Here is a 27,132-nt window from a genome sequence, read left to right as displayed (position 1 = left end):
GTCTGTGCTTTTTTTGAAGCGCGCACACTACAGTACAGACGCTCCCCTACTTACGAACGTTCGAGTTACGAACAACGGTACATACGAACATTTCTGCGCGTACAGTATGTCGAAAAATGTTCGGAAAGAAATGCTGTAAGTTAGATTTTGTATTGCGCGTAGTGCTTCTTTCCGCCACTAATACCGACGATTGGCGCTGTGAGAGCTCATTGGAGGTTGAGCAACGTGGCGAGGAGGAGGAGGAAGAAAACGCCGGTCCCCATGAAGCAGGAAATAACTTTTGAAGCCGATTCCAGCGACGACGAAGAATCTCTCATGATATAAAATCCTCCTCTTCCTCCTCCTCCATCATCTCCTTAAGCATCGAGTACATCTTCCAAAAGTAAGTTAAACTTCATTTTATTTATCTTATTACGTACATGTACATACTGTGTGTGTCTCTCGCTCTCTCTCTCTAACATACGTAGTACAGTACTGTACGTATTCTCTCCATTTTATTAAAAGTTTTTTTCAGTACAAACCATTGCAGGTTACTTGTACAAGCCTTAAACATACTTATATAAACCTTCAATATACTTATATAGGCTTTAAACATAAATTATAATACAAAATATAGCACTGAAGCAACTTACGAACAAATTCACCTTACGAACGATCGTCCGGAACGTAACTCGTTCGTAAGGTGGGGAGCGTCTGTACCTCAGAGAGACCACATTAAGCAAACATTGGTGGTAGGCTTGCAAAGCTCAAAGATGGCGTCGAAAAACATGTCAGCCTCCTGTAAGGTGGACCCTTGTAATATAATTAGCGATTAATAGACCTATGTATTTTTATTTTATTTTATGGAAGTTGATGTGATAGAATGAATTATTTTAGTGTTTTTTTTAAATGAACGAACATTGAGGGGGAAATTATACACACTGTCCCTTTAAATATGGACATGAACGGCAACCGCCTCACAGAAAATAGAAAAAAAAATTGTCTATGGGTTTGCACTGTATATATCAGGTTCAGTGTGAATTGGAGCTACGATTATGCATATATTTTTTAATGTAAGTTGATGTGATAGAATTAATTATTTTATAGTGTTTTTTTAAATGAACGAACATTGAGGGGGAAATTATACACACTGTCCCTTTAAATATGGACATGAAAGGCAACCGCCTCACAGAAAATAGAAAACAAATTAGTCTTTGGGTTTATACTGTATATCAGGTTTAGTGTGAATTGGAGCTGCAACTAGTGATTATTTTAATAGACGAATCTGTTGATTTTTTTTTCTCAGTTGTTTAAATTTCCTATATTTAAAAAACAGAACTATCTCAAATTGAATGTAGGCTAATACCTCGAAATGGAGAAATATTGTTTTTCATTTACTTTGTGTAGCGAATCGCTACTGTATCTCACTTTTTGAACTACTGGAATGATTTCTTCACCACACACACAAAAAAAAAAAACGTATGCTGCATATTCTGCTGTGTTAGTCGTTACTTTATAGTTGTGTGCTTGTGTTTGTGTGAGAGAGAAAGAGAGAGAGAGGGTACTTTGACCTGCTGCGCTCATAAAGTGCACAGGTGTGTCCCAACGTTCACTTCCTGCTGCAAATCTTCTTTTTTTAAAATAGACGTATGGATTCCGAAGAGTTTGCTCAAAAGAACGTCGTTGATGAATTGACAGACAAAGGTAGGCCTGCTGTGAGACCATACGTGTTAATTAGCTCGAGTTTGGCACAACAAATTTAAAAAAATAATAATAATAAAAAGATTTCCTAGCGCCTTGCAGGGTGCCGTATTCATGCTGCCAAGTTGCTAAATCCTAGCTATATTGATACTATTTTAAACTTTACATTTGTGGGCATTTTATCGTTATACAAGTAGCAATATATTCCTTTAACATGCCATAACCGGCTTGGGGAGTTTTTCTCCAAAATGCTGTACTTTGGAATGAGAGTCCAATTGTGACATTCAGTATGTAAGCTAGTATGTAAGCCAAGGCCTTTGAAAATAAGCGTTTTCAAGCCCCAAGCGCAACTAGAAGGGCTTCTAAACTAGAGTAAGAAGACCTTTTTTTTTTTTTAAATATATTACAATGGAGTTACAGATAGTTTATTAAACACCAGGATCCTACGTTACGACATATGGTTTCGTGGTTACGAACGACGTGCAATGAATACATTTAACAAGGTAAGAATGCGTTATTGTTTTTCTGATGAATGACGTAGAAGTGTTTTTCTTGCAAAACAAATACCGTGACTACGACTTTAGCAAACATGAGTAAGCTACAGCGCGTCAATTGCCATTTACGTACAATTTCGTGTTACGTCCCCCTCCTCAGACCGGAGCTAACTCGTAAGTCGAGGAACCACTACAGTGCTACCGTCCTGATGTAGAAAGTCTGATTTTCTCATAAATAAATAAATGAATATAAATAAATAAATAAAAGATAGGTCTCTCTTAATAATTATGTGTCATTGATGTGTCCAAACTGTACTGGTACAGTTTAAAGTGCTAAAAACAAAAAAAGTACGAGCGGACTGACTAATATTATAGAAAAATAAAACATTTGAAAGAAAGGACATTTACCAAGTTGCGACATATGAGGTTTTGGCCCGAAACCAGCGATTTGTTCCATACAATTCAGGAACTGTAACATGTATTTTTATATAATTGGGGAAATGGATCTCTTGACAGTTTTTTTCCCCAAGCCTTTCGGGGGAAGAGGAATTAGTCCGTGTGTGAGAAGTTATCACATGTTTGAGATGTTTCCATTGGTGAATAGCAAATTGTGGGAGCTTTGACTCTTTTTGTGTTGGATGTTGTTTGGAATCGAAACAAAATGGATGACTGGCATCCTTTGCTTCCCACAGCTATACAGGAATATGAAGGCCTGCAAAGGAGACATGAAGCAGCAACTAAGGAGGTAAACATCGCTTCCATCGTACAGTAAATGCTAAACGGCAGCTCATAGAAGTAGCAGCAGATCATCGAATTACTTTACATTGCCTGAATGAGAATATTACTCGTATGATGAAATGTAACACAGCATAATAGTAAGGAGGGTTGTTTTACGATCAGGAACTAGAAATTAAAAGAATAGAAAATTGACATTATTTCATGCAGTTTTAAGGGAAACGTCAAATTGGGACATATGGGTCCTTCTTTAAAATTATCCGTCATTGTTTTTTCTTTGGAAATGTTATGTAACAAAAGTACAAGTGCTGGAAAAACGAACTAATTAAAAGTCATCAGAATTATTATTTATATAAAGACATAAGAGGTAATAAAGTACTATGAATGAGAATGCATTCAAATTGTATGTCTGCCTCCCCTAGTGTAAGATACTGGAGGAGGAACGAGATGAGGCAATTAAGAGGCTCAATGAGTTTCAACAAGGTAAGTTTTTTTCGATGCGTATCCACACATTCATTTAATAAATAAATTCAGTCTTGCCTGATTGGGAGTATATATCACAGTTAGGCAATTAATAAAAAAAAATGTATTTTTTTTTTTTTGCTACATGGGATTTTCATCCTAAACCAAATGCATATGTAAAGTTGTTTTATTTTGTTTGTGCCTGTATATCCTTTACTGACAAAAGAATCGCGAGGCACTTCACAGGCCCCCGGTTGACAATCCCATGAAATTTCAAACGCCAAAGTGGGCAAGGGAAAAACTCAAAATCCCATTTCAAAGAAAAGAAGAGACCACAGATGAGGGTCTAAACATGCATGAAAACTCATGAAACTTGCATACACATCAGTACTGGCTAAAAATTTTTTTTTTTAAATAATCCACACAGTCGACATTTATTATGTCGTTTAAAAAAAAAAATCTTTGGTCGTGTTTGATTTATTTTTTTTATTTTTTTCTTGCTTCTAATTTATGTTCTGGTTGTTGTTTCAAAGGTGCATTGCAGAGTTTGTCACTTTTTGTTGTTGTTACTCGTGACTGCCACCTCTGGCCGGAAGTGTAACTGCAGCCTGTGTGTCTTCGGTTTTGCCATTTTTTCTTGGAGTCTGAGCTGGCGTTTGGACAGTCGTATGTTCAGATCACTGCTCGAGCTGCCGTGTAAGACAAGAAAAGTTTAAATTAAGAATGAATCTGTCTCCATCCTGCCTTTTCATTTTATAAATATTAACCACCAATGAATCCTCACATTAGACTATAACTACTGTATTTCTCGTACGTTTTTGAGGGTTTTTTTCTTGCAAATCTGCCATTTTTTTAAACTCGCAAATTTAAGTGTTTTTGCCTTTATAAAGTCGCAAATTTACGTGTTTATATCCCTCACAAATTTGCCAAATTATAAAGTGGCAAATTTACGCGTTTTTGGCTTTATAATAAGTTTTTTTAATGGAATGTTGCCCCCACCCTCTTAAAAAAAATATTTATACGTGGCCTTAATACGCCGTCGTACTTTTTTTCATTTTACCGTGGTTTTTATTAAATATTGCGCACAAGTAATACACTTGAAAAAAAAAAAATAATAATAATACTGAAACTAACTAAAAGTAAACGAAAAATAAGCATTTTTTTTAAAAACTAATAAAAACTAACAGAACCACCCTGAAAACTAATCAAAACGAACTAAATTTAAAAAAGAAAACTCAAAATGAAATAAAAACTAACCGAAATGAAAATTCCAAAACTATAACATGGTCACTGCCGCATGCAACACGAGAAAGTCGGATTTCACGCGAGAGTGTTCACGTCAACATCGATTGTCATCGGCGACAACGCCACTCATACTTGCATCCGACATCAAACGTTGGTGTCAAGCACTACGTAGAGGCGCCAAAATCAGATGACATTCAAAACAAACAGAATTACGGTTTGACAATCACACCTGCTGTTGGCCACCCCTAACGAATTTCCCCTCCCACTTAGTTAATTAAACATGAAGGCTGAGCACAGGAGAAAGGAAGCCTTGGTTTGCTGGCGGCAGGCAAACCCCCCCACCCCAGTGACACCTAATTAAGACCTTGATGAACACCGGGGATGAGGCGATACCCGCGTACTCCCCGCACTCTTCACATCAGCTATTCAATAGCACTTAGCTGCCAGTTTTCGTTCGGCGCCCGGCGCCGGTCGCTATCCGCCTGTCACCGTAATGCCCCCCGGCCACTCTCATAAATCGCCTTGAACTTAATGACATGTTAATTATGATTACTGGTAGCCGCGGTAAACAAACAGCGGCGCAGAAGCGGCGAAAGTCAACGGGACCCCCCCCCCCCCCTCCCTGACACATCAAATATGGCTGGCAGTCTTAATTGTGAGTTTTGGCATCCCCATTATCCTCATCATCACTCCATCTGTTTTCTTCTCTCTCTTTTTTTTGTGTCTGTCTTTATTCATCGTCCTCTCAGGGAAAGACAGTGATTACCCCTCGGCCGACGTGGCCGCATAATGGTATCAGCGCCGCCAACAGAACAGTGAATTAAATTGTATCTGCAGCCAGTGTGAAGCCTTGATGAGAGGGGGGGGGGGGGGGGGCGATGCCTTTGTGGTGTTATCATTATAACACAATGGTCATGTTGTCATCAACCTTGCCATCAGCAATTGAAAAGGCATGATTGTGTGTTAGTGGCTTTTTTGTCCCGTCCTCCAAGCTTACCCCCTCACCGAGCCCGCCGCCCCCACCGCCGGCCGTTTTGTTGTGAATAGGAGCAATTTTCTAAGAGCTATGAAATCACGTAATAGCTCCTAATATGCAGCTGCTTGGCACAGTGAGGCAGGCCTCTATTAATGTGTGGAAGTCAAACATAATATGTGTTTTGACTGGAGAATTGCTGAATACATGAGCACGGGCTGGATTTATTCAAATGAAAATCCGCCACGTCTCGGACTGTCATGGTCGCAAAAACGCAAACTATTTGCTCCTTCTTTTTGCATCTGGTTCTCTATTTGAAATTCTGTCTTGGGTAAAAGTGGTCCCCCAAAGCGTTGGCTCTTTACGGGGAATCGTTTGGAGGAACTGAACGGGGGTCAAGGGTCAAAACATTTTGAAACAAGTTGCTGTACTCTTTATGCTCCTTTCGCCTGTAATGGATTTTAAATTGTAAGCGTCGCATTTTGAAGTAACCTCTTCTTTAACTATAGTTTTTCGATTTTTTTTTTAGGAAAAAAAAAGGGGGGGGGACTATTGATTTTCAAAATGTGCTGGTGTCTGTGTTGAACCCGCTGAAGGCATATCACTGTGAAAAATAAATTTAAGAAGAAAGAAAAAATGAAATAAAATTATTACTTTAAATAAGAAAAAATATCTGCCAACATAAGAAAATTTTTCTTAAATTTACCTGTAAGATTTTGAAAAATAAGAAAATAATACTAGGCCCATATCAACCATGGATTTTAAATTGTAAGCGTCACATTTTGAAGTAACCTCTTCTTTAACTATAGTTTTTCGATTTTTTTTTTAGGAAAAAAAAAAGGAGGGGGGGGGGACTATTGATTTTCAAAATGTGCTGGTGTCTGTGTTGAACCCGCTGAAGGCATATCGCTGCGAAAAATAAATTTAAGAAGAAAGAAAAAATGAAATGAAATTATAACTTTAAATAAGAAAAAATATCTGCCAACATAAGAAAATTTTTCTTAAATTTACCTGTAAGATTTTGAAAAAAAATAATACTAGGCCCATATCAACCACAGCGGTCTTGAAAATAATATTTTTAGACTAAAAACGAGTAATTATGACTTTTCTTAAAATACATGAATATTCATTTACAGTTGTCCCATTTTTTAATTATTTGGTATGACCAAGCAAGGGATTGAACCCACAACCTCCCTCTACCACTTGACCACTACGCAGGAAGTGCATTTACTGGAAAGAGGAAAAAATAAGCTTATTAAATATAACGAAACTACAAACTTTTTTTTTCCTCCATTTATCTTATTACTAGAGTCTGCAAAAATCTTAAAATAAGAAAATTCAATTAATGAAACCCCAGTTCAGGGCCTTTTAATGTTGGTCAGTCATATTAATTAAAATGTGGAAAATGTTTGTTTTAAGCCTCACAGTACTTAAAACTGTCTCTTAACACTCAATGCCGAGACTGCTTGATCAAATAAGAGAATTTAGTAATAAGTATCTTAAAGTAAGCAGAATGATCAAGTCAAAATTTAGCTTAAATTTAAGAAATTATATCTTACTGAAGATTTCACTTTTTGCAGCGTATGGAAGAATCAGGGCCTTGATGTCATTTAACGCAACAGGATTTGTGGTTGGTCAATTTTTTTTCTCTTCCTTAGTTTCTACGTTGGTCATTGAGGAAGTCAACGACATTCAGGAGAAACTGGAGATCGAGAGGACGTGCAGAGAAAGTGCCGAAGCGCTGGCCGTCAAGGTGCACTTTTATGTTTCATGTTATACATAGCTGTTGAAAATGTGACAAATGACAACGTTGAACATTTTTGTAAAGTAAATACTACGGGCAAATCCAGGATAAAACCTCCCCTCGAGTCATTCAATGACTTGGACAAAAAGCAAAAAGCATTTTGTGCCCAAGCAGTTCTTCCGTTCTCGTGTCTACTGTTGTCTAAAATTGCATTCGATTCTTTTGATTCAGAGCACAATTTTGGGAGTGCTTGCTAAACTGTGAGTTGTTATTTGAGAGCGATGGAGTGTTTTGCAGCTTTTTAGGGTTGAACTGTAATCATTTGTCATTTTATTTCTGGACAAAAGGTTCCAGTTCGCCAGGTTCAACTAAATTTTGCCAAGTTGTAGGCTGGGGGGGAAAAAATGCTAAAGTCTTTCTTCTTGCTTGGCTAAATCTGCCCAAAAAGGTTTGGATCGATTCATCTTTCTTCCTTTTATGAGTTTTTTGATGGTCCAACCACACTTTATGTTGGCATCGAGAAACTCAAACTAACTACAGTGCACTTTGCGGGCACAAAAATGATAACCAATTGCATCGACTATAGAGGATAATGCTCAATTTTGAGTCGATTTTCATTTTGACGTGAGCTCGGAATTGTCAATTATTATGAACTATTTGAAGCCAATCACACGACTTGCTCTGTGTGTCTATTATGTGTCTATGCGGGTGTCCAAAGATCGCTAATAGCATGTAGCACGCAAGCTAGCATGTAGCACGCAAGCTAGCATTCAGCACGTTCGATATTCCACTGTTTTTACAAGTGTGCAACAATAACCAATCCAGATTCAACCGTTGGTCACAATACAACTTGAGGTAAACCATTTGAAACTTAAAATAATATTTAATAGATTTAGAAGAATGTGTTTGTTGGTTGTAATAAGTTTTCAAATCGTTGAATGTTGAGCTCAATCAATAAGCCCTGTGAAAGTCTTTTACATTTACTGTTTAGGTAACATTTGAAATATATTTCCAAGAAATAAAAAAAAATATATATATTTTTTTTAACAAGACTCAATTCATCTTGGTGTTTTTCAGGCAGTCAAATGACATGTGCTTGCGATACTTAATGTTTTTGTGTTGGGTTTAAAAAATAATAATTTAAAGAACAAATGAGAAAATGGTGTCTTGCTATATAATTCGCAATGTTCATTTTGCATCTGTTGAAGGCGCATTATGTTTATTCTATGCTCTATGTTGCTTTAAAAAAAAAAAGGCCTTCAATCTTGTCTCAGTAGGGTGCCATTAAATGTTCTTTTATGGCTGTTCTTTCCCGACTTTCTCTTTTTTTTTCCTCTCTCTACAATTCACATTTCTTTCCTTTGATAACATCATTGTAAATTGCATTCATCCACAGTATTTCCTAAAAGGCTACATTTGAGTTTTTCTTAGGACTGGGTTTCTTATTTGTTCCATGGATTTCTGATGATTGAACTTGTTGAATATGGCCGTGTAATATGCCTGCCTGATTTCTATGGATGTTTTTGAAATGCTTGATGCAAATATGAATAACTTCAAAACAAATCATTATGCATAAATGGAGAGATTCTGCCTCCTTTCTTCATCTGCGTGCCGGTTTATGTTTTTCCCCACCCCTGATCATTGCTTTTGCATGTGTCCCGCCATTATGACTGATTGCAGGGCAAAAGAAAAGAAGCAGCTCGTCTCCCCTGTCACTTTTGCAGCTAGCGTATTTTGTTGCTTGATTTTCCTGATTGTAATACAAACTCACCGCCACTTCACGCGTTTGAAAATTTGAGTACGAGTTCTGTTATGTGGAAGCGACGCTGTCTTCGTGTTTCAGTGTTGCACAGGGTTAGCGTGTGGTATCATTCGTTTATGTTGTGTTACTTTGTGAATAAAAAAACAGCCATCCATCCATTTTCTGAACCGGTGGTTAGTAATGTAGTAGTATACACACTCACACGCACGCACATGCACATACACAGCCACATACAAAATAAAAATTAATTAAAAAAAAAAAAAAAAGAGCGCAATGATGATGACATGTCAAATCGGTAAAATGACCGAATGAACTGAGCTCTCCAGAAAAAAAAAGAAAAAGTTATGTAGTATAGTGAAAACAACGTGCATGGCATGAAACAAAAGTGTACGGTTCAAATTTTTCCAGATACGAAAGTCTTTTTATTCATTAATGCATGGACTAATTATTTTATTCTTGTCATGTTTCTCGAACCCATCGTCAATTCATAGCTTCAGGATGCTCAACATTCCAAAATGCTCAAGAACACAGATTGCGTCATTTTTGACAAAGTAGTCAAGAAAATGAATTATACTGCAACTACACATTTTAGTGCTTGAAAAGCCTTTTTTTTTTTTAAATCATCTGAATGACATTTTGGTTGGCAGCAAGTGTAAAAGTTTATTTTGTACTTCCAAAATTTTAACCTCAAATTAGTTTGTTTTGGGGTTTTTTTTTGCATAATGAATGTACCCTTTCAGATAAACACACACCGGGACAATTGGAATTATGACGTTCTTTTCATTGTTGGGTTTGAAATATAAAAAGCCAAAAGTGTCGTATTAAATACAAGACAATTTGAGCCCTCTATTTCATGAGTATAATATTTTTCCCCCCATTAAAACCCTGACGTATATGATCTGACACATGCATTGCACGGATGGTCCATTAGAGGGCAGTATCGCCCAGCTGAAGGCTTTTCCAGCAACTTTGCAAGATCGCCCAGAATTGAGAAAGGAGAGACACTGCTTATTAATCGTGGGAAATGTTCTTTCTGATTTTTTGAAATACTAATGTTTGATAAGTTTGTTTATTATTATAGTTTTGACAATTAACTCATTCAATGCCATTGACGGGCTATTGACGTCAAAAATTCATTTTAACAATTTTTACCAGTTTAACATTTTTCCCACTTTTGTTAACTCTTTGACTGCCAGACGTTTTCAGAAACGGGATGTCGCCAGTGCCAGCCGATTTAAGCATTTTGACTGATCTTTCAAGGTCCACAGAAAATTATGTGTTTGGACTATGGAAACACACATACTACCAAATGAAAGATTGGACTCTCATCTTTCAATCGGAAAAAAAGTTTGTTTCTACCTTATTCCGTTTTTCAGTAATCAACAATAGAAAATGGTTAGTTTCACCTCTGTTTTGAAACAAACGTCTTTTAACGTCTTTGGCACTCCTCCATAGGATTTTACTAAATGTTATTTTTTTTTTGGCAGTCAAAGAGTTAACAAAGAGAATGAAAACCTAGAAAAAAATATTGTACATTTAAAACAGATATAAAATGTATGATTTATCGTGAGTTAACTATTAAAGATTAATTAAAATTGAAATTTTTAATCACCTGGCGCGATTTAAAAAAATGAAGAAAGGATTATTAAAGATTAGGAGCGTCAGGCAATTACATTTTTTTTATTGTAATTAATTGCATGACTTCACGAGTTAACTCACGATTAAACACACATTTTATATCTGTTCTAAATGTACAATAAAAAAAATCTAGGTTTTCACACTCTTGTTAACAAAAGTGGGAAAAAAAATGTTAAACTAATAGAAATAGTTCAAATGAATATTTGACGTCTATGGCAGTGAATGAGTTAACGCACAAATTTAAATTGTGACCAGATATATTAAATATGACACAAATCTCATTTTTTTGTTCAAAAGGACCAATAAATAAATACTCTACAAAAAAAAATCAGAATTTTATCTCATATATTTCATGGCTTTACAGGATTCAAGCATGTTATCTGGTGTGTTATTATTAAACAGTGCTTTGAATCGTAATCGCCACCGTGAAACTCCATACTCTGATGTTTGACAGCGTTCGTCTTTTGTTTTTCTACGCCTGTAGTTGAACCGTCAGAACCGCTCTCTGAAACGTAAGAGCGTGATGCTGCTGTCTCAGCTCAGCCCGGCGGCCATCAGCGAGATCAACCTGGAGGATGAAGACGAAGAAGTCGACGAGCTCAATGCTAGCAAGTGCTTGTCAACCGCATGTCAGACCAAAATCTCAGGTGTCAAATTTCTCTCAAGAGTTGGGCGCAGTATGACGGTGACCACATTTGCTTTCCGTTTTAAACAGACACACAAAAGATCTACACAATTCTTCAAGGCTAAACTACTGACAAAATGTATTTTATCTTGCTATGTCATTCATTCTGATATGATGTAATGTGATCCTCTTATCTGTTTTGTCGCCTTAAACATATATTTTGTAAGAACGCCGTTTCCTTTTTTCAGAGCTGCAAAGTAAATCGCAGAGGATAATGAGAGAGAAAGATCACGTATGCGATAATCTCGCAGTGCTGAAAGAACAACTTGAAGAAACCAGGCAGGAAGTAAGTGCTTCTGCAGCGCGCACACACATTTTCAGCGCTCGGCATTCCCAAAATCCTACCCGGAATTTTTTCGCAGAAAAAAACTCACCATTTCTTGATCTTCTTGTAACCGGCTACAGGATTCTTGTGCCGATGTTTCCGAGCGAGCGGACTAAAGAAATGTTAGCAGTTGGGACATCATGCAATATTTTATAGATGTCACCGCAGTATTTTTATTGGCCTCCGGTCCTCCATCATCCACTCTCACACACTATGTGAGAGAGCACCTTCCAGTCAGTGGCTCCACGACTCTGGAACAGACTCCAAGTCCCTGAGGACTCCTCAAAGTTTGGAGATCTTCCAAAATATGCTTATTAGCTTTTAACTCATTCAAAACCAAAAACGTGTAAATACGTGTTTTAATTCATTGTCCTTCCCTCCCAAAAACGTGTTTACACGTTTTTTTTTATCTTTGTTTTGTTTTTTATAAAAGAGCATGGAGAAGGCTTTGATGCAGCTTCTGACATGAAGAGGTGGCTTAAAGCAATGGTAGTTATTACAAAAGTCCAGCAGGTGGCAGCAGAGTATAAGAGATCAGCCAAGGTCATTTTGCAACAAGCTCTTTTTGACAGTGTTTTCAACAGGAATGTGAATGCTAATTGCTGCAAAACGGAAATAATAGAGCGCTCATCGCGCCCAGGTGACCCGTCGTGTCGGCGCCAACTTGGTTTCCTATCAATCTTTTAATACGTCAATTCCAAAGTAGTAAAAATAAAGGAATTGTCCAAATACTCTTGAGCACTGCTGTGTGTAAATATATGCAGCAATGCTGTCAATGCGTTGTTAACATTGTTTGCATTCAAATTCCATACTCGTCTTCCTTTTCTTGAATGCAACACCGCCGCAGTGCTAACCACCAATTGACTGCAATCCTGCCTCTTTTCCATTCTTTTTTTTTTTTTCCATTTGCAGCTGCTGACAGAAAAGCGTGCTAACAGTGTTTTAATGGCCGAGACGGTGCAGCAAAAGAAGCTACTGAGGAAATATAACAGAGGTTAGAGTGGGAGAGTACGGGTTCAATTTAATTTCGTATTGTATGGTGAATATGAATTGGGGGTCACAATAACAGTAAATAAAAGTACATTTTACCAGTTTTGTAAAAAAAAAAAAGTGTGAATTCCAACCAGTGTCTAAGTTTGCTGTGGAGGAATACGAAGCCTTACAGGACACCCTGAACACGGAGCGGGACATGAGAGAGGAGGCAGAGAACTTTGCCAGAGAAGTGAGTTAAATAACAATTTTTTTTTTTTTTCTGGAGAGCTCAGTATTGTTCATTCGGTAATTTTACTGATTTGATGTCATCATCATTGCTTTTTTTTTTGTATGTGGGTGAGTAAGTGTATGTGCGTGCGTGCGAGTGTGTGTGTGTATTTATTAGTTCACCTAAAACCTATTAAAAAATCCCATACCGTTCACTTAAACCGAACACTTCCAGCCAGAGTCGTGAGGCCGCCAGGAGACCCGAGGAAGGACCAAAGAAAGGAAATAATTTCGATATCATTCCGAGATATTCATCACGTGTATATGTTCCTTGCCTTTTATAACTCCCTTGTTTTAGATGGTTGTCGAGCAAAAGATTCTAAAGAGACAGAGCCAGATCCTGACGCAGAGCGCAACACCGAGCCACGCCCTCCAGGGGGCACTCAGCCAGGTTACTTCTCTGACCAAAGAATTGGAAACCCTCAAACAGGAGCAACAGTGCCAGGTAGAACTGACGCGAGACTTGGGATATGAAAAAGCAAGAAAGGAAAGCCAGAAAGTTTCAACTTGAAAGCGTTAAAAAAAAATCATTGTTCATGTTAGTTGAATGGGTTTTGCTCACCTCGAGTAGTAGGATACTGCATTGACATCCTGTATTTCAGGACAAAGAGGTAACATGTACTTACTCGGTTGACATTTAATTGTGTCTCATTCCGTTTGTCAGAATAACACAAGCTAACACACCAACACGCATGAGTGAAAACATAGCCTGAGTGTTAACAAAAACAGTTTCCACATAAAGGAAAGCATTTAAGAACATGCCCGGTAATGAACGGCAGGAGATTGGCGTCGAACCAGCTCCCACCCGTACTGGCTCAGATGTAAAACAATTAAAGCTGAGTGGGATCGCTGATCTCTGCCGGTGCCATACAGAAAGTGAACATAGCCCTCATTTGATGAACAATCGGAACTTGGAAAAGGCTACAGAGAAGGGGTTGGAGAGCAGGTGACTAAATGTCAGCTAGCATCTAACCCAGCGCTACTTAGCAACAATTGCATAAGCTGCAGCCACAAAAAATATAATTGAAACATTTCACGTTTGCCTTTTTTTTTTTTTCTCAATTGAACTAAACTGGAAAGGCATTTACTCGAAACGTGTACATAATCACCCTCTCACATTCCTTATTAGTAGCTTGTGCCGTGAAAGATGAACACAAAAAGGAAAAATCGAGCACCCACAAAATGTTTTGCGTGTTTAGCTGAAGAAGCTGCAAGACAAATTGAGTAGCTGCGAGGCGCTAAAGGAGCTGACGGCCTTGAGGCGTAAACTTGAGCTTGTGGAGGAGGAGAAGCGGGAGTGCGGCGAGGAGCGCTCCAAGGCCCAAGCGGAGGTCAAGGATCTGAGGTTTACAGGTAAGAACATATTTACAACCGTGAAAACAAGATGCTTTGTGGCAACAACACTGTAACATATTGTGTGGGCTTCAGGTACACAAACAAACCCCGTGCAAGTGAAAGTATCACCAACACCTCCGTTTTTACCAATTGTTTAATTTGACCTTGTAACGTATACACTATTGACTACAGTGATAGTATCCATGGAATTAGCATGCTTAGCTATTGTAGCTGTGTATTGCTTTTTAACTCATTCACTGCCATTGACGGCTATAGACGTCAAAAATTCATTTGAACTATTTCTATTGGTTTAACTTTTTCACTTTTGTTAACAAGAGTATGAAAACCTAGAAGAAAATTATTGTACATTTAGCACAGATATAACATTTGTGATTAATCGCGAGTTAACTATTGAAGTCGTGCGATTAATTATGATTAAAAAAAAAGAATCGCCTGACGCCCCACATTTTTAATAATCTTTTCTTTAAAAAAAAAAAAAAGATTATTTAACAAAAAAAAATTCTAGGTTTTCATACGCTAGTTAAAAAAAAAAGTGGATTTTTTTTTTTAAATAATAGAAAGTTAAAATGAATTTTTGACGCTTATAGCCGTCAATGGCAGTGAATGAGTTAATTATTGTAACAATCGACCCGGCTCTACACTGTGTCGCTCCTTAACACTTTTGCCTTCTCAACTCAGCTGTGTGTTAGAATTACATCTTTGATATTATTATTTCATATCAAACTATTTGCATGACGTGCTTATTTTCGCTGTGTGCCCTCGATATGGTGTTGGCAGTTTCGGTTTTGGAACGCGGATGCAGACATCTTCACGTAGATTCCAGCAATTGCGACCATAACAATGGGGAAAAGGTGTTTGTGCACTTAAACGAGCAATGACTAGTCATTAAATCCTTTTGTCCTTGGATTGGTCAGTTGAAGAACTTCAAAAGAAACTGCAAACGGCTACAAACCCCCCACATCCTCCAGTACCTCCATGTCCACCTCCACCACCACCACCACCACTTCCAACCTCAGCAGGCTTCAACCCACTCAGGTAGCCTTTTACGCCTTTAGTGGTAGTAAATTTTAATTATGTTTAATGAAATAGTTTTTTGATTTTTAGCACAATGTTATAGAAAGTCAACACACCCCACTTTAATTATAAAGGCTAGGTTTTTTTGTTTGCTTGGCATGCCACACCCACTTTCTTGAACGGGTCCAGCCTGCCAGCGACGGCAACTCGGCCCGGTTCAAAGCCAACTGTTCAATCAAATTTGTTTATTTGGTTTGTTTATTTGCTGTGACGATTTTTTTTTAAATCGTAATTAATCCCATGACATCACTAGTTAACTCACGATTAATCACAAATTTCATATCTGTTCTAAATGTACAATAAAAAAATTATAGGTTTTCATACTCTTGTTAACAAAAGTTCATTTGAATTATTTCTATTAGATTTTTTCCACTTTTGTTAACTTTTGTTGAGTATGAAAACCTATATATTTTTATTGTACATTTAGAACAGATATAAACATTTATGATTAATTGTAAGTTAACTATTGAAGTCATGCGATTAATTACAATTAAAAAATTTAATCGCCTACGCCCCAAATTTTTAATAATCTTTTCTTAAAAATAAAAATAAAGATTATTTAAAAAAAAATGTCTAGAAAAAGAAAACAAAAGAAAAAATTTGGAGCGTCAGGTGATTACAATTTTTAATCATAATTAATTGCATGCTTTCACGAGTTAACTCACGATTAATCACAAATTTTATATATCTTCTAAATGTACAATAAAAAATTCTAGGTTTTCATATTCTTGTTCACAAAAATGGAAAAAAAAATTAAACTAAATAGTTTAAATTAATATTTGACGTCTATAACCGTCAATGGCAGTCAATGAGTTAATTGCATCTTGACAGTAGCCAGCAAGCAGATTAGCATCTCTCCAGCAACTGATTGCCATTTTTACATGTTTTACTAGCCGCAGCCCAAAACAAACGGGTCCAGCCTGCCAGCGACGGCAACTCGGCCCGGTTCAAAGCCAACTGTACAATCAAATTTGTTTATTTGGTTTGTTTATTTGCTGTGACGATTTTTTTTTTTAATCGTAATTAATCCCATGACATCACTAGTTAACTCACGATTAATCACAAATTTCATATCTGTTCTAAATGTACAATAAAAAAATTATAGGTTTTCATACTCTTGTTAACAAAAGTTCATTTGAATTATTTCTATTAGATTTTTTCCACTTTTGTTAACTTTTGTTGAGTATGAAAACCTATATATTTTTATTGTACATTTAGAACAGATATAAACATTTATGATTAATTGTAAGTTAACTATTGAAGTCATGCGATTAATTACAATTAAAAAATTTAATCGCCTACGCCCCAAATTTTTAATAATCTTTTCTTAAAAATAAAAATAAAGATTATTTAAAAAAAAATGTCTAGAAAAAGAAAACAAAAGAAAAAATTTGGAGCGTCAGGTGATTACAATTTTTAATCATAATTAATTGCATGCTTTCACGAGTTAACTCACGATTAATCACAAATTTTATATATCTTCTAAATGTACAATAAAAAATTCTAGGTTTTCATATTCTTGTTCACAAAAATGGAAAAAAAAATTAAACTAAATAGTTTAAATTAATATTTGACGTCTATAACCGTCAATGGCAGTCAATGAGTTAATTGCATCTTGACAGTAGCCAGCAAGCAGATTAGCATCTCTCCAGCAACTGATTGCCATTTTTACATGTTTTACTAGCCGCAGCCCAAAACAAACGGGTCCAGCCTGCCAGCGACGGCAACTCGGCCCGGTTCAAAGCCAACTGTACAATCAAATTTGTTTATTTGGTTTGTTTATTTGCTGTGACGATTTTTTTTTTTAATCGTAATTAATCCCATGACATCACTAGTTAACTCACGATTAATCACAAATTTCATATCTGTTCTAAATGTACAATAAAAAAATTATAGGTTTTCATACTCTTGTTAACAAAAGTTCATTTGAATTATTTCTATTAGATTTTTTCCACTTTTGTTAACTTTTGTTGAGTATGAAAACCTATATATTTTTATTGTACATTTAGAACAGATATAAACATTTATGATTAATTGTAAGTTAACTATTGAAGTCATGCGATTAATTACAATTAAAAAATTTAATCGCCTACGCCCCAAATTTTTAATAATCTTTTCTTAAAAATAAAAATAAAGATTATTTAAAAAAAAATGTCTAGAAAAAGAAAACAAAAGAAAAAATTTGGAGCGTCAGGTGATTACAATTTTTAATCATAATTAATTGCATGCTTTCACGAGTTAACTCACGATTAATCACAAATTTTATATATCTTCTAAATGTACAATAAAAAATTCTAGGTTTTCATATTCTTGTTCACAAAAATGGAAAAAAAAATTAAACTAAATAGTTTAAATTAATATTTGACGTCTATAACCGTCAATGGCAGTCAATGAGTTAATTGCATCTTGACAGTAGCCAGCAAGCAGATTAGCATCTCTCCAGCAACTGATTGCCATTTTTACATGTTTTACTAGCCGCAGCCCAAAACAAACGGGTCCAGCCTGCCAGCGACGGCAACTCGGCCCGGTTCAAAGCCAACTGTACAATCAAATTTGTTTATTTGGTTTGTTTATTTGCTGTGACGATTTTTTTTTTTAATCGTAATTAATCCCATGACATCACTAGTTAACTCACGATTAATCACAAATTTCATATCTGTTCTAAATGTACAATAAAAAAATTATAGGTTTTCATACTCTTGTTAACAAAAGTTCATTTGAATTATTTCTATTAGATTTTTTCCACTTTTGTTAACTTTTGTTGAGTATGAAAACCTATATATTTTTATTGTACATTTAGAACAGATATAAACATTTATGATTAATTGTGAGTTAACTATTGAAGTCATGCGATTAATTACAATTAAAAAATTTAATCGCCTACGCCCCAAATTTTTAATAATCTTTTCTTAAAAATAAAAATAAAGATTATTTAAAAAAAAATGTCTAGAAAAAGAAAACAAAAGAAAAAATTTGGAGCGTCAGGTGATTACAATTTTTAATCATAATTAATTGCATGCTTTCACGAGTTAACTCACGATTAATCACAAATTTTATATATCTTCTAAATGTACAATAAAAAATTCTAGGTTTTCATATTCTTGTTCACAAAAATGGAAAAAAAAATTAAACTAAATAGTTTAAATTAATATTTGACGTCTATAACCGTCAATGGCAGTCAATGAGTTAATTGCATCTTGACAGTAGCCAGCAAGCAGATTAGCATCTCTCCAGCAACTGATTGCCATTTTTACATGTTTTACTAGCCGCAGCCCAAAACAAACGGGTCCAGCCTGCCAGCGACGGCAACTCGGCCCGGTTCAAAGCCAACTGTACAATCAAATTTGTTTATTTGGTTTGTTTATTTGCTGTGACGATTTTTTTTTTTAATCGTAATTAATCCCATGACATCACTAGTTAACTCACGATTAATCACAAATTTCATATCTGTTCTAAATGTACAATAAAAAAATTATAGGTTTTCATACTCTTGTTAACAAAAGTTCATTTGAATTATTTCTATTAGATTTTTTCCACTTTTGTTAACTTTTGTTGAGTATGAAAACCTATATATTTTTATTGTACATTTAGAACAGATATAAACATTTATGATTAATTGTAAGTTAACTATTGAAGTCATGCGATTAATTACAATTAAAAAATTTAATCGCCTACGCCCCAAATTTTTAATAATCTTTTCTTAAAAATAAAAATAAAGATTATTTAAAAAAAAATGTCTAGAAAAAGAAAACAAAAGAAAAAATTTGGAGCGTCAGGTGATTACAATTTTTAATCATAATTAATTGCATGCTTTCACGAGTTAACTCACGATTAATCACAAATTTTATATATCTTCTAAATGTACAATAAAAAATTCTAGGTTTTCATATTCTTGTTCACAAAAATGGAAAAAAAAATTAAACTAAATAGTTTAAATTAATATTTGACGTCTATAACCGTCAATGGCAGTCAATGAGTTAATTGCATCTTGACAGTAGCCAGCAAGCAGATTAGCATCTCTCCAGCAACTGATTGCCATTTTTACATGTTTTACTAGCCGCAGCCCAAAACAAACGGGTCCAGCCTGCCAGCGACGGCAACTCGGCCCGGTTCAAAGCCAACTGTACAATCAAATTTGTTTATTTGGTTTGTTTATTTGCTGTGACGATTTTTTTTTTTAATCGTAATTAATCCCATGACATCACTAGTTAACTCACGATTAATCACAAATTTCATATCTGTTCTAAATGTACAATAAAAAAATTATAGGTTTTCATACTCTTGTTAACAAAAGTTCATTTGAATTATTTCTATTAGATTTTTTCCACTTTTGTTAACTTTTGTTGAGTATGAAAACCTATATATTTTTATTGTACATTTAGAACAGATATAAACATTTATGATTAATTGTGAGTTAACTATTGAAGTCATGCGATTAATTACAATTAAAAAATTTAATCGCCTACGCCCCAAATTTTTAATAATCTTTTCTTAAAAATAAAAATAAAGATTATTTAAAAAAAAATGTCTAGAAAAAGAAAACAAAAGAAAAAATTTGGAGCGTCAGGTGATTACAATTTTTAATCATAATTAATTGCATGCTTTCACGAGTTAACTCACGATTAATCACAAATTTTATATATCTTCTAAATGTACAATAAAAAATTCTAGGTTTTCATATTCTTGTTCACAAAAATGGAAAAAAAAATTAAACTAAATAGTTTAAATTAATATTTGACGTCTATAACCGTCAATGGCAGTCAATGAGTTAATTGCATCTTGACAGTAGCCAGCAAGCAGATTAGCATCTCTCCAGCAACTGATTGCCATTTTTACATGTTTTACTAGCCGCAGCCCAAAACAAACGGGTCCAGCCTGCCAGCGACGGCAACTCGGCCCGGTTCAAAGCCAACTGTACAATCAAATTTGTTTATTTGGTTTGTTTATTTGCTGTGACGATTTTTTTTTTAATCGTAATTAATCCCATGACGTCACTAGTTAACTCACGATTAATCATAAATTGAATATCTGTTCTAAATGTACAATAAAAAAATTCTAGGTTTTCATACTCTGTTAACAAAAGTGGGAAAAAATGTTAACTAATAAAAATAGTTTAAATGAATTTTTTTATGTTAATAGCCGTCAACAGGAGTGAATGAATAATAATTTTAAAAAAAGATTATTAAAAATTAGGCGATTAAAATTTGTGATTGTAATTAATCGCATGACTTCAATAGTTAACTCACGATTAATCACAAATTTTATATCTGTTCTAAATGTACAATAAAACAAATTCTAGGTTTTTCATACTCTTGTAAACAAAAGTAGAAAAATGTTAAACTAATAGAAATAGTTCAAATGAATTTTTGACGTCTATAACCGTCAATGGCAGTGAATGAGTTAAAATGCAAAAAGTCGAATAAATACTCAGCTGGGCTAGGCCGCGTTGATGAATTGTTGTGAGCAGATGCACGCTTTACAGCCCGGCAGCACATGAAGGCGATAAAACGTCGGCCCAATAACTAAGTTCAAGTTTTCTTTTAAATCTTAAAATGGCTTTTCTTAACAAGAAACCACAAAGTAGCACGGGAACGCTGTACAGTTCTGTTGAGTTATTTTTCATTTGAGTTGTACAAGTTTATAAATGACATTGTGGTGGAAAAAGTTTTGAAATGAAGTATCGTTGTTTTTTTGCACCACAAAAAAAAACTGACGTTTGAAGAGGGGTGTGTATACTTTTTATACCCACTGTAGTTTAGTTTCAATTAAAGTGGAAAAAAAAAATAACCACTGTGGCAGCTTTTCAATGCAGATTCTTAAAACTATAATATTGATTTGTGCTCACTCCGCAGCTCCCTGCTGTCATTGATCAGAAAGAGACAAAACATCAGCGACATTCCACTTGAGGTCCACAACTCTGACAAGAAAGCAGGTACAAAAATTGCAAATGGATTATTGATTACTCAAACATTTTTCTATTGTTTAGGAGTAAAAGCCCACAACACTTATTTTTAGCAAGACAGACAAAATAATAAAACATTCACCCACTAAAGTTATTTTTTCTATTCAAGAATGCAAGTAAATATAAGTTTAAACCTCACAGCCGGAAAAACGCCAGCGTTTGGCACAATATTGCACAAAACCCAAGGTTTCGTCAACACCGTTAAAAACAATTGGCCCTATGAGCGTTTAGAATGGGTGTTTGTTAATTATGCATATTGAATCCAAAATAATTCTAGTCACTTTTTTGACACTATTCCCGTCTGTGTGTGTTGTGGTTTCACAGAAGGAGACGTCAGACAGCAAGCCGTTGAGGAAATGATGAACAGGATTAAGAAAGGCGTTCAGCTTCGGCCCGTCAGCCACAGACCTTGTAATAGAAGACAGGTTGTTGTTTTGGTTTTTAAAGTTTTGTATTTGATTTCATAATTTGACACATTTAAGAAAATGTTGAATACAGTAACTTCATTATCACTGCAATACACCTTAGTGCACCAAGTGCAAGGGGAAATTCAACTTGCACTCTGCTTTATAGTTTTAGTGTGTTGTAGTTTCATGTAGGAACAGTGCCTTGCTTTTAACTCGTTCACTGCCATTGACGGCTATTGACGTCAAAAATTCATTTTAATTATTTCTATTAGATTTTTTCCACTTTTGTTAACTTTTGTTGAGTATGAAAACCTATATATTTTTAATGTACATTTAGAACAGATATAAACATTTATGATTAATCGTGAGTTAACTATTGAAGTCATGCGATTAATTACAATTAAAAATTTTAATCGCCTGACGCCCCAAATTTTTAATAATCTTTTCTTAAAAATAAAAATAAAGATTATTTAAAAAAAAATGTCTAGAAAAAGAAAACAAAAGAAAAAATTTGGAGCGTCAGGTGATTACAATTTTTAATCATAATTAATTGCATGCTTTCACGAGTTAACTCACGATTAATCACAAATTTTATATATCTTCTAAATGTACAATAAAAAATTCTAGGTTTTCATATTCTTGTTAACAAAAATGGAAAAAAAAAATAAACTAAAATAGTTTAAATTAATATTTGACGTCTATAACCGTCAATGGCAGTCAATGAGTTAATTGCATCTTGACAGTAGCCAGCAAGCAGATTAGCATCTCTCCAGCAACTGATTGCCATTTTTACATGTTTTACTAGCCGCAGCCCAAAACAAATGTGGCCAATATCATTTTTGTTCTGAGTCTACCTGCTCGTTAAATTGATCGGGAGACGAGAAACACAACATCAAAACAAAAGCGGGGAGAAGGAGCAAAGTGTGCCAGAGAGGCACTTGATTTGTAGGCAGTTAGTAGCGACACAAAGACTCGGTTGGCCTAAATGACCTCTTCGATAAAGCTGCAGCGGTAATTAAACTTAAAAGTGTCAATCTCATAACACTAATATCCATCAATAGCAACACCGATGCCGGTATCAAGATTATCCGCATTTGCATCGACCCACCTGCAATTATGTATCCCCTAAATTAGGGGCACGCCCCAACACAAATGCTATCACTCTTCTGGGATGCAAAATGATCATCGTTAAGACGCATTGAACAGACGCTTGGGCCTGCCAACAACAGTCGTTTGGGTCGAATCACCATCGTCAATATTCTATTCAGTTGTAATACTGGCTTGTGGAGGCACATGAAGGCCAAAAGTAGCTATTTTGGTTGGTTGTTATTTGTTAGAGGGTAAATTATGAAATCTTTGGTAGGGAGGAAAGGGTGTCATTGTTCGTGAGGGAGATAAGTGGTGTTGCGAAGATCCCTGCCTCTCTCCGTCTTCTGTTTAGAGCAGCTTTCTCAACCTTAAAACTCATCCACAACCCGATTCGATCCCGGCTGTTTTACTTGACTGATTTTACAAGGTCCATAGAATATGGTGTTCTATTGCTATAAAAACATGGAACCTACCAAAAGAAAGATTAGAGTCTATTCTTTCATCAGGAAAAAAATAATAATAATTTTTTTTGCAGCAATTAGCATTAGAATATAGCTAAGTTTCATCATTATACACAAATTTGTTGAAAACACTGGCAAAATGAGCTTGTTGCAAAATGACTCTGGATGATCTCTTATACTCTGCTGCCCCCTGCTTCCCGTTTTTTGGTCATAACGACCATTGCTTTAAGCCACTTCTTCTGTATCAAAGCCTTCTGTATGCTCTAGCATAAAAAAATAAAATTAGATAAAAAACGTATTTATACGTTTTTGGGTTTGAATGACTTAATGTGCACTCCTCACTCTTTCAAACCATCTGACTTCTCCGAAATATCGACACTATTTTGTCTTCAAAAGAGTGCCGTTTCTCTTTGAGGTGCAGGGAGACAGCCTTGTCATTGGTCAGCGTGTTGGCTTCATGTAAAGCACAACATGGAGGCTCGTTTTCAAATAATCCCTTCAACAACAGTCCTAGGAATTCACAATGTCCTGTCGGCCCCGTAGGATCCTCACGGGGGGCTACCTGGCGCCTGCGGAAATCTCCTTCAGCAGGCTTCATGTACCGATATTGAGCCTAATTTGATACAAATTCTGCCCTGAGTTAGGAAATTGTCCTCCCTGGCTTGCTCCCAAAAAAAAAAAAAAAGTCAAACTCTTGCACTTGATCGTATTTAGGGAGTGTCACGGGTGGCTGAATACAAATGCGCACCCCGTTTTTTTAGATGTGCATTTGTTGAAAATTTTGAAAACCTCGTCTCATTTTTTGTTCCACTTCACTATTATGTGCTAATTGGTCTTGGTCTTATCATGTAAAAAATCTCAACAAAATACATTCAAGTTCATAACGTGAAAAAGTTCATGAATACTTTTTTAAGGAAGTGTAATTGACTGCTGTTTAGTGTTCTTCTATCCATCTGCGGGTGCGGACGTGATTGACAGGGAAGGTAGCTCTTAGGGTCTTTTGATGTATTCCTCCATTACAATAATTGGTACCTGCTATATGAAGTAATTGTTTTGAAAATGGGAAATGGTCTATTGACATCCGTGTTATGATTGATGTTTGCCTGTAAAAGTCGCCCAGGCTCAGCTTTGTCACGTTGTTTTAATATGAGGTGCATTGAAGAACGAATGCATTGCATGAAAAATAATAACTATAATGTTTATGTCGTGCGTCTCTTTTCCTTATGATTTTCCTTTTATCAGATGGAGAGAAAGCCCTCAAATAATTCTGCCCTCCGGGAACTTAAAGCAATCATGGTAATGGCTAACGACACGCAAGCTGGAGTTTGATTGTGTTTGCTCGACAGTCCGTCAATTTTCCACTGTGATATTTTGTAGTTTTCAAATATGCTGTTGTTTTAATGTAGAACAAAAGTGGTCATTACAACACATAATCACATATAAGCTCGGCAACTTTTGAAATTCCTTTTTTAGTGTCTTATAATGTATTTTTCTTTCAACCTTTCAGGGGAATTTTGACAGAACTGTTTCACAACCGAAAACGACATCATCGTCGTCGTCATCCCCAAATGACGAACTGCAGAAAATCTTGCTGAGACGTCGCGATGTACTGGAGGCAACAGACACCTCTTAGGGTTTTGCTGTATTTTAGGGCTGTAACTAGCGATTCTTTTAATCTGTCAATTATTTGATGAGTTTGATTTTTTTTAAACAATTTTAATTTCCATACCTTTATTCAAACATTATGTCAAATTGACAGTGTGAAAACATGATCCTGATTTAGTTCTTGCTTTGATCGCTAACAAAAAATGTTGATCATTGTTTTCCAAAGTAAAAGCTAATGTTTGCCAATGTCTTCTTTTGAAAAAAAAAAAAACAGTTTCATTTCTTCCCCACTGCTTTTCGGATATGTAAACTTAAACTGTTTTATTTGTTTCATGTTTTGTTGTTTCTTTTGTACGAATTGACACATTTTTGGGGGAAGCTTTGTTTTTTGGAGTACTTTTTTTTCAGTTTTTCTTAATATTTTTTTCTGTTTTACTGAATTATTATTTTTTTTCTGTCAAAAAAATATTCAGAAAAACAGGCTGAAAAAAAATTTCTGTAAAACAGGAGGAAAAATTACTCAGAAAAGTGTTTGTGTGTGGGGGGTGGGTAATTCTGCAAAACATGGAAAAAAATATTTTAAAAAACAGGAAAAAAAAATTAAAAAAAAAAAAATTTTTAGGTTTTTAGAATAATTTTTTTGGACCTCTGAACTCCAAGTGACTTGTTGCAGACTCGCTAATAGCGGAAGAGGACACTTTCCCGCATACCTCCATATGCAATAAGATGGTCATGTTTACTTACTGTCTCTCAATAAAGGAATGAATGTGTATACTGTACTGTATTGTGGTTTGTTCTCTAAACTCTGAGGGGAAAATTATTATTTTTTTAATTCAGAAAGACAGGAAAAAAAATATTCAGAAAAACTGATTTTTTTTTTAACAGAAAAAATACTAAAAAAAACAGGGAAAAAATATGTGATTCTCAGAATTCTGATTTTAAAGTCTTTAAAGGCATAATTCTCACTTTATTCTCAGAATTTTTTTACTTTAAAGTCAGAATTCTGACTTTAAAGTGAGAATAATAGAGGCACTAAGAAAGTCAGAATTCTGAGATTAAAGTCAGAATTCTCACTTTAGTGTCAGAATTTTGAGAATAGTCAGAATTCTGACTTTAAAGTCAGAATTGTGTGATTAAAGTGAGAATTGTCATTTTATTCTCAAAATTCTGACTTTAAAGTGAGAAATCTGAGAATAAAGTGAGAATCCTGCCAAACTTTTTTTTCCCTCTCTTCACTAGCCCAAATCCTCTTCAGTATGATTTAACTTTGATTTATTTATTTTTAGAAAGTACAGATATTTGAGTGAAAATAAGCATTAGAAGTACAAAGTGGCTGAAAAAAAATAATACACACTTCTGTAAAAAGATACCTTAAATATCTACTTTAGTATGTTTACTTCATTGTTTGACACCTCAGCAAAAGGTTAAAAAACGAAAAGTTGTTGAAATGAAAACCTGCCAAGAGTTCAGCACAGTCATTTGCATTTGATGATTGACTTCAATGTGACCCGTGGTGGGTATTTTTTCCACGTTTAATCCCTTAGGAAGGAGAATCTGTACTTGAATTCATTATCAAGTTCCTGTCTGTACAATTGTCAAGATTCCAAATACTATGACCCAACCAATTAGTCTTGTTTTGTTACGGTTAAATTGAAAGCTAACAATGGCTGCTGCGCACGTCATTATGCAAACGCTTGCTATTGTGTTGTTTTCCCCTCCGACACCTGCCCACATTTCCCAGACACCTCCTCGTGTGAGCTCTGAAACACGAGAACAAGCCCCTGTCCGTCACTTATTGTCGACTTTTGGTTATTATGGTTTTAAGCTTGGTTTACCACTGAGGTGCAATTTCCAGCTTGCCGACCCCTTAACACGGTGTGGAGGAAAACGCCATTGTTGTTTTTAAGTCCCCTCCTTTGCGAAGCAGATTCACCCGCAGAAGGCTTCAAATAATCTGCTCTTGCCTTCCCAATGAAGCAAATGCTGCAGAGGAAGTCTCACTCTGACTTGATTTAGCAGCAGATTTAGTCCGAGTAATAGTCCCGATCCAAACAGAGACACTCCACAAACAAACCAAACAAGCCTATCGAGCTAGATTGAGCTTGTTTGGATTATCTTTGACAGCAGCGATGGTGTTCGGTGACACACTTGAAGACAAGCTAAATGAAGAAAGAA

At 35.4% G+C, this 27,132-nt stretch overlaps 2 protein-coding genes across 3 annotated transcripts in view; one reads left to right on the top strand and one right to left on the bottom strand.

Annotated features, from left to right (window-relative positions):
- Positions 1–1,538: 1,538 nt before the first annotated feature.
- On the top strand, positions 1,539–25,727 carry shtn1 (shootin 1). Its single transcript, XM_077581351.1, has 15 exons — positions 1,539–1,683; positions 2,867–2,919; positions 3,332–3,392; positions 7,248–7,342; positions 11,218–11,380; positions 11,607–11,704; positions 12,656–12,737; positions 12,871–12,965; positions 13,302–13,448; positions 14,203–14,356; positions 15,274–15,394; positions 21,286–21,365; positions 21,720–21,820; positions 24,595–24,648; positions 24,860–25,727. The coding sequence occupies exons 1-15, from the start codon at positions 1,629–1,631 to the stop codon at positions 24,983–24,985; spliced, it is 1,485 nt and encodes a 494-aa protein (XP_077437477.1). The 5' UTR covers positions 1,539–1,628; the 3' UTR covers positions 24,986–25,727.
- The window catches only part of eno4 (enolase 4), a 37,009-nt gene continuing 13,779 nt past the window's right edge, over positions 3,903–27,132 (bottom strand). For both annotated transcript variants that reach the window (XM_077581347.1, XM_077581348.1), the window contains one exon: positions 3,903–4,060. Coding sequence is in view for 1 of the 2 variants with exons in the window: in XM_077581348.1 (XP_077437474.1) it covers positions 4,049–4,060 (12 nt within the window). In the remaining variant the exon portion in view is untranslated. The remainder of the gene's footprint in view (positions 4,061–27,132) is intronic.

Source organism: Vanacampus margaritifer, chromosome 12 (genome assembly GCF_051991255.1).
Source record: "Vanacampus margaritifer isolate UIUO_Vmar chromosome 12, RoL_Vmar_1.0, whole genome shotgun sequence".
NCBI lineage: Eukaryota > Metazoa > Chordata > Actinopteri > Syngnathiformes > Syngnathidae > Vanacampus > Vanacampus margaritifer.
The sequence above is the reverse complement of the archived record's forward strand: the minus strand, read 5'-3'. Positions and strand labels throughout refer to the sequence as shown.